The 17,243-nt window shown below is 49.5% G+C and overlaps 1 protein-coding gene across 1 annotated transcript in view; it reads right to left on the minus strand.

The window, feature by feature from the left end:
• Positions 1 to 8,735, minus strand: part of LOC125950127 (ABC transporter G family member 6) — a 28,532-nt gene extending 19,797 nt beyond the window's left edge. The window contains exons 1-5 of the mRNA XM_049677798.1: positions 8,397 to 8,735; positions 7,165 to 7,678; positions 1,926 to 2,043; positions 1,251 to 1,831; positions 942 to 1,064 (exon numbers count right to left, since the gene is read on the minus strand). Coding sequence (XP_049533755.1) covers positions 942 to 1,064; positions 1,251 to 1,831; positions 1,926 to 2,043; positions 7,165 to 7,498 — 1,156 coding nt within the window. The 5' untranslated portion in view covers positions 7,499 to 7,678; positions 8,397 to 8,735. The remainder of the gene's footprint in view (positions 1 to 941; positions 1,065 to 1,250; positions 1,832 to 1,925; positions 2,044 to 7,164; positions 7,679 to 8,396) is intronic.
• Positions 8,736 to 17,243: the final 8,508 nt, after the last annotated feature.

The raw sequence follows: 17,243 nt of genomic DNA on the forward strand, positions 1-17,243 counted from the left end.
GGCGAACACGAACCGGATGAAACACGATGTCCCCACCGGGGGTTCACAAATATTGGCAGATCGTTGCCAATTCAAAGTTATTACGTGCGAAATGTAGCATGGCACCATGGAGCAGTGTTGACCACGGTGTGCCCCAATCGGTGTCGTGTACGGTTTCCGTGGTCAAAGGGCGAACTCGAACGCGCGAACTGCTGCTGTTTGCATGCCCCTCTCTCAATGAAGGAATTAATTACACGGATTGGCGTAAGCTGTCTTTGGACAAACACCTCACAAACCGCACGGGATCGTAATCAATAGCCATCGACAGATGGAGAGAGCGAGCCGCAGATCGTCATGGAAGTGTTCTTTTGACGTAGCCTATGACACAGAGGTTCATATTCTGTGTGTGAGCAAGTGAAGCGCAATGTTTACCGAATCGGTTAACATATGCTACTGCTGCATGCCGTGGTGTGGTTTCGATGGCGTGGCACGCAGAAGTACAGTTCCTTGGTTGGCTGCAGCACTCACCATCACCAGAAGACCAGTTCAATGATTGATCCGAAGGTTTCTGCTTTAGCCTCGAAAAGGTACTTCTAAGGGTTTACAGCACACCTTAGACGAGATCATGATCGGTGGCGTAACATTGCAACCACGGGTGCATACCGCGGTCCGCGCAGTTGCAACAATCGCGTACGGTCGCGGTCGCAGTAATTAAAAACCTCTTCTTGGCCCGTCCCTCTTTTGGTGGACCCTTTCAATGTGCGTATGGACTGGAAGTTCCACCGAGGTCAACCTGATCTGAACCAGAAATGGTCCGAGAAGTGTGTATGTGTGTGTATGTCTGCAAACAAAGAAACACCATCGATCGCATTGACCTTTGGCTGATGTCCGGTGCAGGATCAGGTCGCGATCGATTCTTCGCAGACTCGCAGACTTTGTAGGGCTTGTCTGCCTTCACTTACCGTTATCGTCAAACGCCGAATCCAGCTCGATGCAGCGGCTACTGATTTCGTAATATTTCTTGAGCGCCGCCTTGATCACCTTTCCCACGTCCGCACCATACTCGCCGACTGCTATCTCCATCACTGTCGAGGTTCGCGGCCAGTAGGAGATTTGGGTTTCAACGTTCAACGCTCACACCACAGGACGTAACCAAGGGTCGGTTGATGATGTGATCGCCGATGCAAAGAAAGAGGGATTTTGAAAGCATAGTATTAGAGCAACGTTCGATTGTCCCAAAAAGGTTGGTCCCCCCTTAGGCTGCCACTCACTGAAGTCGGCGGGATTGTGATAGCTGGGACAGTGATAACCGAGATCACCGAGGAACGGCAGCATCTCTTTGGTGGGACCCTGGTAGAAGCAGTGTCCCTGGACGACCGTATATAGCTGATCGAACATTTCGAACAGGAGCGCACTGGGTGTGTGGATCGTGCAGACGATCGTCCGTCCATCCTCGGCCAACCGCTTCAACAGCGAGATGCACTGGGTACAGGATGAACTGTCCAGTCCCGTCGTGGGTTCATCCAGAAACAGGATCGGTGGGTTGTTAATCATCTCGAGGGCGATGGCCAACCGCTTCTTTTGACCCCCGGACAGTCCAACCGTCGGTGTGTTGCCCTTCTGCTCCAACCCCAGCATAAAGAGAATCTTCTCGATCAACTTGCGCTTCTCCGCCATCGGGATACCGAATCCGAGCTTCAGGTGCGTGGCACAGGTCATGGCCTCGTTCACCGTCAACCAAGGCCGAAGGGCATCATGCTGCTGGATGTAGCAGGACAGCTTCCGGAAGCTCTCCGAATTGTGCGATCGGTTCTTCCCATTAACCTGCACCATACCGCTGACACCGGACGAGCTGGATGAGAAGCAAAAGGAAGCACATCAATCGAAGACTAGTCAAGACAGCTAGACAGGTTTCTCGATTCGAGACGACGAGGTGCGATACTTACACGTAGCCAGCCATTATGTTGAGCAGCGTGCTTTTGCCAGCACCCGATGGACCCATAATCGCTGTCAGCTCACCCGACTTGAACGAACCGTTCAGCCCGTGTAGAATGTCTTTTGATTCTGAAACGACGAAGAAGAGAGAAACGAAACGCGTGTTGGGTTAGTAAAGAGCTCAAAACATTCCTTCGCAAATTGCTATTTATCATAATTCACGCTCCACGGTTATCGCGCCGTGGCTGTAGCGCCGATTTACGTCACGAAAATACCAACACTTTTGAGCAACGAATGGTGTCTCTCGGGGTTGTGCAGCATCACTGCGTCGATCTTCCAAAACGTATAAAATCGCCATTCCATTCCGCCAACGGAGTATCAACTGCAGAGGATGAGATTCGGTTGAGGATATCGCATTCGCGACGGAGAAGCGAATAGTCATCGATCATTCGGCGGTTAGCACGCCGTTTCGACGTGATTTTATTGCGACGAACGACTGGCATGACCAAAATAAAATTGGTTTGGTCCAAAAGCAGTTTAAAATATCTTCCTGACTTACGATCAGCAAACAGATTCGTAGCCATAATCTTGCGTTTCGAATTTAAATCACGCATTGAGGTTTCCGAAAAGTTCCCTTCTAATTGCCAACATCGCCTGAAAATGCCTAGTTGATTGGGGCCTCGTACGCTAAGAGCAATTAAATCGATCCCTCAAACTACGGACTAAACCCAAAACCCAGGGATATTGGGTCCGAGTTAATCGAAAACCGGTTCTCGCAGACAGAAATCCGTTATATTCTTTTTTTTTTTCATAAAAAAGAAACAACATGCGAAAGTGTCTAAACTTCCAAACCCGCTTACAAGTCACGAGGTTCTCCACAGCGCTTGCCTTCCATCGATGCAGTTGCGACATTGGCACGTCACGTCATTATAGCGACTATTTTTTCCGACTTCCTAGCTCCGGTTAGCCATCGGAGACCGCCGGCTGATGTCGCTGGGGCTTAGATGCAACAACATAACAGAGGCCAGACGGCGGAAGCGTTATCGGATGTGAGTGATGTAACGTCCGTCAATTCATAGTCCGACCGCACGCCATACAATCCTAGAGGCCGACCTGTCGGAAGTGCACCTTCTTCTAGATGGGAGATGTATGCAATTCGCGCCACACACACACACACACACACACACACGTCACCCGGCAATCGATACTAAACGAGTGGCGGAACAGGCACCTAAAACAAGTCACGACCGGCGACTAGTGCATTAGAAAGTAGGGGATCACTTTTCCGCGTTTTCTCTCTTGCATTCTGCAGCGGTCGGGACATCGCTAGTGCCTCGTCATGCAGGAAAAAAGGCCCCCGTGAATTGCATCTGCATCCGAATGGAACCGAAGTGCGATGCACAGGGCGGTGCAACTTTCTTTCCGGTTTCAGCCTTGAATCCGACCGCAGTAGAGGACAGGGAGAGGGTAGAGAATTCGCTTGAAAGCAGTCCGTAAAGACCATGTCGATTAATGTGAAGAGACACTCTAGCTGCAAACCATGCACCAAGTGCACCGTCGAAGGCCAGGTTGTGGGTCAATTTTTCGATTTAATTGAACTCCAATTGAACTTCTCCTTCTGCCTCCCTCTCGACATGGAATCTTCTCGTCGCTAATGCTTGTGATCGCACGCGACCACCTTGATGTTGTCTGGTGCCTCTGGTGGTGTGTTGACATTGGCATACACAGAGCTCTTCGTACGGCCGGCGAATGCAGAGAGAGCAAAGGCCGGAGATGCGGCTCCATCCCTCCCCAAACACACCCAGACACATAGAGAGCACATGATTGACGATGACGAATTGATGGTCAATTCGTTCGTTGAATGCATAACCAGCCGAGCATAACGGTAGTTTCGCAGAGAGGGGCGCTGCTTGAGACACAATTGCCTCTCCCTTGATCGATGCCAAGGTTATGTTTGAGACCACCAGACGATGCTCAACCTCCGGTGAACTTCGCATTGAACAATCCACCGGATTCGGTTTTACATCAAAGAGAGGCTTAATCCAATATTTGATCGTCACAAAGGAATGCTGTTTGTGAACTTACTAGGCGAAGAACAAGGCATCAAAAGAATGTGTAAACGATTTCTCGTGCTGCCAATTGTACCTCGCGAAACTTGATCGCTTGATTGATTCTTCAAAGATCATGGACGACATCTTCTGACCCGTGGGCTGACGCAAGCATGTTGTATAGTTATTAATTTGCTTTCCGCTAAGAATCGACATTTCAATGATCAACAAACGTAAAACTCGCTTCTGTAGATAAATGTGGATAATTAATTCCGTAATTCCATCATCCTCCATCCATGATTCACGAGGGCTTTGGACCAAGGACCGGAGTCAAGGACCGAGGAGTGAGAAATTGGTCAAACATGATCCAGCACGAACATGTCCATCGGGATATCATATTTTACCACGAGACAAGAGCTTAACGCGATGTGAGTCGCCGCTCGAGAGCATGTCCTATTCATTCTCTGCTCATTAGGCGCGGATGGACATTATGTGGAAATCCTTCCACTTTTTTGAGGTCAAGAGTCAACCAGTCTGCTAAAGGCGCGATATGTACTGTCGTCGCACAGGCCTGAGCGGCGTGGCATTGGCGATGATGATCGCCATTTCGCTATTATTAGGTCGAATGTCCGAATCGATCGATGCAAACCGTATCTTAAGTCGGGTTTTGCGCGTGAATACGTCGTCGATTGCTACAGAGTGCTGAGCGCGGTTGAGCTGAACAGAGCTGAGGACGCTGCTTCTATTGGCATCTACCGTTGTTTTCTGGCTGCTTAGCATATGCGGAGCATAACAACAAGGAGGCTAAAACTGGAAATATTCCTGACGGTTTCCTTCGCCAGTGAGCTGTACGAAACTGGTTTTTTGGTAATGTGACCGGACTGCTATCGGGATCCCTGCCTGCATTTTGGGGGGTTTTTGTATGAAAGTTCAAATGGCTCCTAAAAACAAGTTCCTCCGCCAAGTGTTGCAATCGCCTAGCTGCGAACGCGCGAATAATCGTGCAAACTATAGAAATGGATCAGTGTGCGATCCGTGGTCCTATTGCCCGTGATGACGATTAATTTGTTTAGCCATCCTTCGGCAACAATGTATGTGGTGCGAAGGATGCGCATTCGAATGGTCAATCGATCTAATAATATCTCATTACTATCGATTGCTCAACGGTTTGCCTTCAAGCTGACGACCCTTTTGCACACATAAAAACCAATAGACAAACGTGAAGCGATGGAAAGTTCTCTATAATTATCGATCGTTATGCGCTGCAACACAAAGCGCAAGGGTCTGGGCGTCTACGGCGAGCGCCATTGCGAGAGATACGCATGGTCACTCAACAGTAGCAAACGAAAGATAGGAAATTAGGAGAGTTAAGAAAAAAATATCTCCATCGAACGCCTCAGCAAACAATCGAATGCCAAGCAACGAACGATGGAGTAAATAACCTCGACGTAGGTAGTGTGTTAGCAAGTAACTTCGCCAACATATGCGTTTTTGCTGTTGCAAGCCGACCAGAACTCGAGCACCTTGAGCACTAACAGTAAATTACGGTGGTCTGTGGCCAGGCGAAACATACCAAACGAGGACATAATTCCACCACCATCACCCAAGATCGGAGTCTATCAGAACTCTCTCAGAATGTGAATGGTTCAGAACATTTCGCAAACTCGCTACCAACCATACACACATGCTCTAGGCTAGAGCCCACGTTGTGGCAGGCCCACCTTGACATATTGCGCTAATGTTTCGACGCGGCGAGAACTCCTGATAGGTGTCTTGTTGCAGCTACCGTGTGTGGCGATTGGTTTTTTCATCTTCATCATACCAAATTGCCTGGTCGTGGTAGGAAATTCTTGCGATGATTCACTTGAAATAGGGTTTTGAAAGATTGACTAATCTGTCTTACAGCTAGTAATTACATTGTAGCGGAAGGTACTTTGTAGACCTGACATTTGGAGTTTCCTAACTCGCAAAGGGATACCTAGACCGGTGAATGGCCCTTCCAGATCGATACATCGATGGATTTTCCGCAAGAAAATGGAGAATCCATCTGATAAAACCGCGCATGATCACGTGTATGGCGTGTTGTCCAGCTCTCACAGTAACCAGAACCGATCGATGGTAATGACCGAGCTCAAACCATCGTCCAACGCTTAACCCAGTAAAACCATACTGAGAGATTGAAAGTTAAGTTTAATGTGTCGAGCTGCTGTTTTGCATACGCTCCCGAGCTGGAATCACCTCACCTACGGTTGCTTGGATCGAAGCGAGATGCAAGAGTCAAAGGCATTTCTCGATCGTGCTGCTCTCGACGCGTGGTCGACCATTAGAAACGTTTATTGATTTACTTGATGATGGTGATGGGCTATGAAGAAAGAATACACGGACCGATCGGTAGCCGCGGATGGCTGGCTGGTGCTGGTGCTCAATCACTACCAAGCTGGTAGCCACCGTCGTGACTGGTTTATGGCGCGGGGATTTACTAAATTTATTGTACTAATGACTTGCGGGCTCAGACCTTTTTTACGGTGATTCTTGCCAGCATTGCATCGGTCAATGTATAATGGATGAGTGATGGGAATGCATCTGGGTGGGGGGAATGGCATCTTCTATATGATGGTGAACGAAAGTCTACCATGTTGCATCTCGTCACTTCCAAGCCGCTAATCGGTAAGCAGCAATAACAGTCATTAGAGAGCATCTTTTCATTGGCGATGAGCGTGAAAAACGATGGCAAAGTCCGAGTGTTCGAATTGCAAATGCCACAGCTGCTCATGGCACAGCACCGGAACCGATCCGGTTTGCTTCTCTAATTTGCATGTTGTGCGAGCTTTTGAAAGCATTTCAACTTCTTATCTAACCCTGTCAGCGACGACTGTCTGATAGGGCAGAGCTAACAGGCAGTTTATCAGTAAGGAAGACAGTTACCTTCAAACGTAAAGTGGTACAAGCAGTTAAGAGGAATTGCTACAGCTTCGAAGGTCAGGGTAACCATCGAGGATGCTAAACAGCTGCTTGGGAGCTTTCGATAAAACGAGAGAGAAAAATGATTTCGGAAAGCCAATCGGCATCCGTTGGGATTGGGATGTTTACATAATAGACAACAACCCGTTCTATGGCCTTGACTTTTCCCTCTCCCACCTCTCCCACAGTGAGTGATTTAAGGTTCAGGCGCGTGTCAACTAACGATTACTAAGGAACTTACCAAACTTTGCCTTCGATATGTTGAACCGCTTGACGTTGTATCGAATGTCGCGAAACACGATGTCGACGGGTGGCCGCTTCGGGAAGCGGTAATCCTGCGCCTCGAGCAAACTATTATGGTACATTGTGTTGTTGTTGGCGCCTTCCTGGCTGTCGTTCAGCTCGATCGAGTCGTCGAGCGAGGAGCTCTCGCCATTGGCCGGACAGCAGCTACTGAATGCCGAGGGCGCTCCTGTGGCCGGCGCTGGCCCTCTCGGACTTGTCATCTCGATCGTTGCCGAGGCGGCTGATGCCACCTTACCTTCCACACGAATTTCACTCCTCAGCATGCTCATCTTAAGAGCATCTAGCACTTCACTTGGCACGCTCTAGTCGTAAAATGACGAGAATGTTTTCACCGACCTCACTTTCTCTAGTCCACTTCACGCTATTACTACTTCCACACACTAAATAGATGGTGCTAGCCCAATACACTAGAGTATCATCGTATTGAAAGCTGTCCTCTGTAGGTATATCTAGACAAGAAATAATATTAGAACATTCCACTCGTGCATCGTAGAGAGGATTATCAACAGGATCAAAAGAAGACCTGTACTCGATGACAGGTTACGTATGAATCGTTACAATCGACGAGCTGAGTCTACTAGGATGTCTTACTCGCCTGCTATGCATTCAACAACTCTCTCCCACGATTGATTGGCACTTATATGCAACTACTCGTAGATTCACTTTACTTCTCGGTAACCCTGCCACGCTTCTACTGTAAGCAGCACCTGGGTGATTTTCTCGTAAGATTGCGATCTAACAATTGCAACAATTATTTCAGTTAATTATAAACGAATCTTGGCACTTTGAAACTGATATACCGGCCCGAACTATGGGAAGTGAAGCTGCGCGCAAGGCTCGCCCTCTAGCTTCCTCCTGTGCTTCCCACCAAACAGTTCTTCCCCGCCATGAGCCGAGATTTTCTTCCGCGGATTCCCACAGGAGAGGCAGACTGTGATCGAACGATCGAGTCGAACGTTATTTACAAACAATTACCACTAGCGATTGGCAAACCGGAGCAAATCGTGTAGACTATCGCCCATCGGCGTAGGGCTATCAAAACCGATCGGAACGTGCAGCCGAAATCGGTGGAAAGAAGGAAGAGGCATCACGTTTTCAGGCCGCAAGGGAGAGTTGTTTGCTTGCGATGTAACCGACATACTGGTGATCTCGTTTGAATACAATTACCTGCACCTGCACCTCGGCCCCAAACAGGGAGATTGTTTCTGGGCGATAAAATGGCATTAGAATGCGGCGTGTAAATTCGTGCTCAATGCGCACACCAGCGCATACTCGCTGTTCTTCTAATCTCTCACCCCCGATCGCGGCTCGATCTGACGAAGATCACGTCATTCTGTTGCCGCCAGTGATTTGCCCGTTGGTGTTGCGCGCAGGCACTGGTAGACTTCCGGGAAGCTCTTTACGTAGGCCGATCATGCGTAGCGTGCAATCCGAACCTAAATGGTTTGATATGCTAAGATATGTACCGGGCACCGGGCCATAAACAGCTGATTGTGATGCGATGCACTGGGATTGGATACTGATTAGCAAAAGGTAAAACTCATCATTTCTAATAAAGTTCTATGGAGTTCTGGTCTCCGTCTTGGCAGGAAGGGTTGAAGCGGTATGAGAATGCACGGCAAGACCTAGCTAGTAGGAAACATGCATAACGTCAACGCCGACATTAGTCATAGCGCATGATGCAGATGAATAATTAACACCAATCGACCGTCGGCAAGGGTAAAAAGAGGGTCAACTAAGGTGGGAGGGCTGTAGTAATTACAACTGTGTTCCGTGTCTCCCACTGATGCGTATCGTGTGATAATGAACTACTTCAATGGAATGTCCTTTCAATTTGTTAGACTCATCGATACATTCTCCATTTAAAGGGACTAATTCACGAGGTAGTGAGTGACACAAAAAAAGAAAACATCCAAATGGGGACATATACTAACCGTCACACTTCGCCATCATCGCCATCATTTGCGCGATGGTTATCTCGACGGAATGGCGCAAGGCTGATTTCCAAAAGCTGCGTGTCTATTCTTGCATCAATCAATCACTTGAGGTCCCGCAAAGGCGAAACGATTTCGGATCGCTTGCGTGACCTCAGAGCTTAAGTTGGCCAATTTCCAGCGTTCACCTTTCTCTACATCACTCTGCCTGCTGTCAACTATCACCGGGGAACGGTGGGTTCCGAAGCTGAAGCTGCGATTGCTGCAACAAGGGGGCACCATGATTCGCAGCTAGTCGAGGCTATTCGTGAATCAATCACACAATTCGTGAGCCAATCGGGCCTCACAAGAAAACAATGGGAACCTGGTCATGGGTGACCAACTGACCCAGTAACAGCAGTACACTCTGTACTAATCTACATATTATGTGCCTTTCTTCCAGAGCCGCCTAATGGCGGTCAAAGTCAGGACCCCGTGATTCACATTTCCGTGTGCACTTGCAGCACAACTACATCAATCTCACACGTTGAAGTGGTTTAGATTGTACTTGTGCTTTATCAAACACACGCGCACACACCCAGCACATGCTCCTGATGAAACCCGGAACGATGACGACAGAAGAAACGGCGGGCATGCTTATCAAACGGTAATCGTATGGCCAGACAGCGGCAGACGCCAGCATCGTCGTCGTCACCGTCGTATGCGTGACACCAAGACGTGACCTAATCACGAGCGCAATGAATGTTCGTGGGAACACCGATCGGCTCGAGAGTTCTTGGCAGCTACAATGAGTCCAATGGTGGAATGTCCGGAGGACTGTGCCCGCAATGTGATTGATTGTAGTCGACCAGAAATGTCACGAGTCGGCTTTAAGTAACTGCATACAATCGATGGCGACTAGTGGTAGCGTCAAAGCGAATGCTAAAGTGCAGCATCAGCTAGAGATGGCAATGCCACGAGTAGCTTCACATCACCTGTTGACATGAGAAGGTTAGCGAAAGGCTAAGTGTTACCACGTGGCGTTGTTGAGCTGATGTGATCGATAACACTGTACGGAAAAAGTACTGTGCAAAACAATCTTTCGAGTATCTCCGCTGCTGCTGCTGCTGCTGCTGCTGTCATCAATCGATCGTTCGTTAATTTTCAAGGAGGTTGCGATCCCGTTTGTCCGTTGCACGAGTGACACATTTGATCGATACTTCCTTTTTGTGTATCTTCCACAGGCACGCCAACAAGGCGTTTCGTTGTCCCGGTACGGAAAGACTAAAACTGATGAGTCGTCACGCGCCCAGCGAGCGCCATGAGTTATGGCATTTCCATTGAACCGCGTGCGCGCGCGTGCCCGGTGATCGATGCAAGGGCAGCAAACGTAAATGCAGCAACAGCAAACACACCATCGCTTGGTTATTTTTGCGTTTTGAATATTAAATCCGCGCCAACGAGGGAACACTTGCTCGCTTAAGGAGCAACGTTAAGATGCGTAGCGAACCATGACCGGGAGGGGCTCTAAGTTCGCCTTGTAATGGAACATCGAGCCGGTATCGTACCAACAGACGGAGCCTAATCGTCACAACCTCTGCTGAACGAATGGGAGAAGATGGTTGAGAGTACGATTTAAAGAATCTGATCGCGTGAGCAAGCGTAGCCCGAACATCTAATTGGAGGCCACCTGCGGCTGAGCTGGGAGCGAAGATATGTGCGCAAAGGTGTTTGACATTGAACGATTCAGTGCGAAGTAAGGGAGGAGGTCGAACGAGTGAGGCAGGGAGCAGACATTAAATAATTTTAATTATCCCACCAGCTAATGCAGATCGACTAGCCGCTGCTGCTGCTGCTTGCCAGCTGGTCAGATTTTTGTTGTTGTTTTTATCCCCTGTAGCGGTCAGCTAATGGTTTAGCTGTGGTCTTACGACGGGATGTTCTTAGAACGGCGGAAGTCGAAGCCTACAAGAATGATCGTAAAGAGTAAGAACGATGAAGACTACGCTTTAGGTTCACAATGATTGATGCCAACGTTGTGAACGTCAATCTTGCGGAATGCCCCCAAGGAATAAAATTTTCAGACGAATTGGAGGTCCAGCAAGGTCAGAAGAGAACATAATACGTCTGTAGTTGGTTGGAACTAGCTTCTTCCCCTCAGGGCTCTTCAGCTCCATTTTAACGAATTTATAATTCAATTTCCGTTCAGAATGAGACATGCGGGCACTACTAGGCGCTTCTCACTGTTGGCGCGCACGTACTTATCGCCATCTTCCTCGGCTCAGAGTCATGGTCATCGTCAAGATTATGTGGTTTTTGCTCAGCACTTCTCCCGGGAACACGCTTATCGCACGCGGCTCTGGTCTCTATGGTGGAAAATTCATCACAATTCCGCCCACCTCGATCGTCACTGAGGCGTACGATCCTTGCAGCCACCTCGGCAACGCAATGCTCAGCGCTTGTGCAATTGCGCTCGCTCGCAAACTGCAAAACGAACTCTCGCTCGGCGAGTTTAGGTGCAGCATGTTGCACGAGGTGGCATGTTTATGTTCTCCTTCACGTGTTTGCTGCAGCCGCTGCGCCCACTGCACCGTACTGCACCCATCGACCAGGGTTGCACCAGGACCCGTTCGCCATGGCATTGCCCTCCGCTGCACACATTAGCACACCGGCACACACACACACACACACACGCTCTTTGCCTGTTTGTCTGTCTCGTTTCCTTTGCCTAATCTAACCTTCCAGCGAGTAGCCCCTTTCGGTAGCAGCCAGTGCAGTAATGCAACATATAACACTTTGAGCTCCTCTCGATTGGCCCTCGATCGACCACGATCGACCATCGATACCAACATTACTGTTTTTTTCGCTGGATAGTAAGCGATGCAAATGCACGATTTTCACGTCCATCACGCCTTGACCTTCCACCCTTCCGCTGAAACCCTTCCTGGCAAGTAACGTAGTGATCGAAGAGAAAATGCGGTTGTGCGACACTCGGCGATCGCAAGTGCCATTGCGATTAACATTCAGCAGATTCATTGCGACCCGTTTGCCAGTTCGAACGATACTTCCCAGTTCAGTGTGGTGGCTTTCGGTTTCCCCTCGTTACGATACGCTCCTTGTCGGTCACAAGTGGGGTCAACCAATGGGTTTAGTCGCTCAAAATCAGAAGGCGATCCGGAATTACCAAACCGAACGAAAACTCTTTTAAAACGATTCCATTGCATAAAAAAAACCATCAAACGTCTGGTCTGGTGGTCAAGTGCAGTATGGATCAACTTCTCTTATCGTGTCGCTTCTTATCGCGTCGGCGTTGTCGCGAATGTTGGGGCTCGACCGGGCCCCCTTCGAATGGTTCAGGGCTCAGCAGCTGCATCGATGCATTGCATCGTAGAATGCACCACTCTTGTTGGCAGGCGGGCCGTCCACAAAGCCAACGATATTTCATCATATGAGGTTCATGGTTTATCACGTTCACTGTGAGCCAGCTGACGCACGGCGTTGGCGAGCAGCCGGTTGAACACACGCTATAGCGATATCTCGGGCAATCGATCGAAACAAACACAGTCACAGCAGCGGCAGCAACGGCAACACTTGAACCCGGGAACCCGGGAACGCGCAAACATTGGCTCGTGGTTTCCTGCTTTCGCCGTCGGATTAGATTCGAATGACGCCTTTCTAGTGGAGCAGATAGCAAACAGAGCACCAGTTGCTGCTTTTGGTGCTGCTAGTGTGGGTAGGTCACAAACAAACACACCGTACGGCACACCAACAAGAACAAGACCACGGCGGCGCGAAACACAATTCGGAATCCTCACTCTGTTGCCCGGTTGGCACCAAACCAAGAATGACGACGACGTTCCGGATCGTCGATCCCCTCACCAGCACACGACAGTTGCGCACACACTGATCGAACCCGCAAATTTAAACACACGACTCACTGCTCGGTAACGTTCTGGCGGGCGAGATGATGGTCTACCGAGCTCCTCGACGACGGACACGTGAATGAGCCACGAACGGCGAACAACACGCACTTTGTTGATTTTCACAAAACACTATCTCGAAGCAATAGCAGCGGCAGCGCGGTAACGACCAACGTTCGCTGTCGTCGAGGTTGAGGCAGAAAGTGAGCGAGACACGCTCTCTATCACCAGAGAGAACCGTGCACCGTGCCCGTTGGTGCCTCCACGGGGCGCCTCCATCCTCCGGACCTCGGGAGCGGATGCCACGAACGGCGAGTCGATATAGTAGCGATCCGGTTGGAGCAGCGAACGAATCTCTCGTGAATATGCATGCGTGAGGCGCCGCTCGCGATGGGGAAAAGCGCGAGAGACAGAGAGCCAAACGGACAGCCGAGCGCTGGCGGTCATCGTCGGTCCCGGAGCTTGTAGGAAACGGGAAAATCTTCCCCGAGCAAATGCACCTTGATGGAACGGTCAAAAGAGAGAGCAAGGGTGAGACTCACATCCATCACATCCAGAACTCCAAAAAGGAACAAAAACAAACCCCTGGCCCGATGGAGCACAACCGCTGGACCAGACTGACACGATGGCGACGGCGCATCAGGTAACGTCTTCGTGAAAGTGCACCAGCAAGTAGTCCTGTGCGTGGGACAATAGAAAAAGAGAAAAAGAATCCGTCGTTCAATACAATGGGGGGAGCAGAGATCGCCCGTAAAGTAGGTCGTAGGACAGACTGACCAGACATATGCTATGCGCGTGTTGCATACTTTCGCATTGTTGGACATTTTCTCACAATACCCCTTGTTCTCTGCACGTTCTCTGCTGGAACTATGCGTCGAGCGGCGTGACATTGATCGTGGCCCCCCCTGCAGAGGCCCTACAGGTACAAGGTCATCGAAGCTTCCAGATAGTTGCGTTTTGAATGGGACTTTTTCGTTTCTTTTGTGTCTAATTAACATTGGACCGAAGGGGCTGGCCCGTTATCTTCTTCTTAAGATTGGTACACTTGTTGAAGGTTGAGAGCAGCTAAATGGAGTGTGAAATACCTCTCAAGTGAAATATCGTTAAACCTAGCCCTAGGATATAAATAAAAAAAGGTGTAAACGGGTTAAATTTAAACGGCTGACATTAGTATCAGTGACTACTAGATTAATTGTCGGTTTTTGAATCCACAATGGCGGACGCTTTGGAAAACGATTGAACTTCAAAGGATCACTCAAAGTCCTTGTTGCGCTGCATGTTATGCTCCATTGTGCCCCCGGCCTAACCACTTGGAGTGGACTTTACCACGATCAACAACAAGGAATGGTGCACTTGACTCATCAGTTGACCGTTAAAGCTGACTTCCTGTGCAAACAGTCGAAAAGGGTGAACACACTCGCTGCGGCACACAGTTCAAGGGAATTGTGGATTGTGCAACATCCTAACAATCTTCGAGCCGTGTCCAACGCACTCGATTCGAACGCGATAAGCACGCATGGAGAGCGCTCGCAGAGTACCCGCGTCAACAACGAGCGTGCGCGCCCGAGAGATGCGTCGCTTTGATGCAAGCGGCTCATCTCGCGCACCGCGCATCGATTGACGAGCGAATGGCACGTCCCATGGCCACCAGACTCCGCCAGCACTCGAAGGGCACCCGGTACGAGGCGCCACGGTGCGAGCGCGGTTAAGGGCGGTAGCATATAGGCAAAATGCGCCCGTTGCGATTGATCAAGCACGTGTGCGGCGGAGCAGCGGTACGGTGGATATTCGTGATCCACTCCTGCCCCGGCGCCACCTTACAGTACCAAACCATGGCCACCGTGGCCGGTACCGCTTTGAGTAGCTGAGTAATTGTTTTCATTTTAAATCATTCAATCTCAAGCACTAAGCACATTAACACGAGTAGCTTGATGTCAGGGGCATCCATCCGAAGCATCAGGGGCTAGGGGTGCTTTGCGGTTGTCTAATCGAAGAAACCGCGATCGATTTATCACGGATCTTCCCACCTCCGCGCTTGCGCGAGAACTCGTTTGTCTTGGGATTGACCCATTTTGCGCCCGCGGCACGCTTACCGGGTGAGTCCAGGGACGACGATGACGCCGGCTGCTAGAACAAGCACAGAACGTGTTTGCAACCTGAGACCATAATACCTGAGACCCTTCGCTCACTACAAAGCGGTTACCTTCGATGACGATTAGCGATCCAGAGCGAATCGATTACGCTTAATCTAACGTGTTAACCCGCGGTTGCATAGGTCAACGAGGTGACTCATATCGCGATCGTGATTCTAGGCAACCGATATCACAGCGTATGGGCCATTGTTGTGATAAGATTCTCAATCTACGTTTCACACTGCCATTAAAGGGCTCCTTGGCGGCCAACCCAGCAGCGGGACGCACGGAGTGTGACGGATGTCGTTTCGCGATAACGCTATCCGGATTTGGCAAGTTCGTACGATGTTATCATACCGACACGTGGCCAAACCCTGTGGCCTTTTTGCGGTGAGGCATTCCATACCTGGGTGCATTGGGCGCTTATCGTACAAGGTCAAGATCATCGGCCATTGGTCGCTGATTCCAAAATAACCGTTTTGTTTTCTTTTTGCGGTTATCGTGACGGCTCCCGCTGTGTGCTGGATGTGTGCGTCAGCCTCAGTCGGCCTTATCCGGTCCAACACGGACGCTTCTCTCTCTCGATTAATATCTAATTATCCCCCTTAATGGAGGGTCACCAACGAATGAACATGCGAACACACAGTGGGAGTGTGGGGTTGTCAGGTGTTTCTGTTTGTTCACCCTCTTGGCCTCCCTTACCCCCGAACCGAATTGATGGAAGTTTAATAACCGTTTCGGAGCGATTCAATCTGAACGTTAATGTTATGTTTCAGCGCGCATTAGGCCCTTAACCAACCCCCCCTATGGTGTGATACCAATCGATCACGATCAACGAAGCGTAAGCAAACGGATTCGGCTTTTTGCGTTGACCTTTTTGGGTCCACACGTGCCGCTAGACTACCCAGAATGACTGGGCTGGTTGGGCGGACGGGAGCAACAAACTGTTGAATCATGCATGGAATCATTGAGTGGTCACATCATGGAGGTGGCGCGATCTGCCACGGGATGTATATGTGTGTCGCGTCATTCGATGGTCTGCTTTTTGGGTAATTTCACCATCGACGCTCAAGAACACGTCAGATGGGTGACCGTGCGGATCACTATTTTAATGAAATGCAAAATGGCAAACGCGAGAGAGACAGAAGCTGAGAACAACAACGATGCAATCGCACTCGACGGCGAGGCGGTTGATCATCGTAGAATAAAGGTAGAAGGGTGTGCTTCCACCCTTACCCGTGATTATGCCCGTGAAAATGGCGCATCGTAATGGTAATGGCTCACTGAACAAAAAGATGGTTTGCCGCGTGATTTGTCTCGTTTAACCTTCCCATTAGCGACAATTACCTGGTCTAGCACAGGGTTTTTGAGCTACTCATTCTGCCTCGATGGTAGCGAATAGTAACGGCGCTCCAGGTAGAGGTGCTGTCAGAGAAGGGGATGCACGTCAGTCAATGTACCAAGGTGCACAGGATTGTGTTTGTTGTTGGCTGGATTGGTAAAAGTTACTTTGAATCCTTGGTAAACCGTACATTATTATGCATCGAGATCGATCTTGGCACAGCCATTCTTTACCGTTCACTTAAGAATTCGATTGGGTATTTCAACTTTTACTCAAATTACATCCGTTTCAGGAACGGACGTTCGGTGCTAGCCTGGTTGGGTCGATAAGTTCGATGTAGGTAAAGGAAAACCGGTCCGTGCAGCCTTACTTGCCTGGCCGATGATGGCCAAGGTCGCCAAATTTGTTAAAAGCGAGTGCGCGTAGGAAATGATTGTTGTTCGAAATACCTTCAGTAATCACTGTCGCTGACCATGCCGGTATCGAGTACCTTAACCACGTGCTTCAGAGTTGCTTCGTGAATCAAGTCCTCCTCAATGATACCGGTACAGATCTGCAGGATGTACGCCTCTCTGGTGAAGTTACTAGAGGGTTCCGGAGAAAGAGTAAAGGTGAGTTGTTTAAGTTGCTGCATTTACATGATGCAGAGTGTAACATGTTAATTTTTTTGGGCACGTGATCGTTATCTTTCCTCACGACAGAAGTGC

Source organism: Anopheles darlingi, chromosome 2 (assembly GCF_943734745.1).
Source record: "Anopheles darlingi chromosome 2, idAnoDarlMG_H_01, whole genome shotgun sequence".
Lineage (NCBI taxonomy): Eukaryota > Metazoa > Arthropoda > Insecta > Diptera > Culicidae > Anopheles > Anopheles darlingi.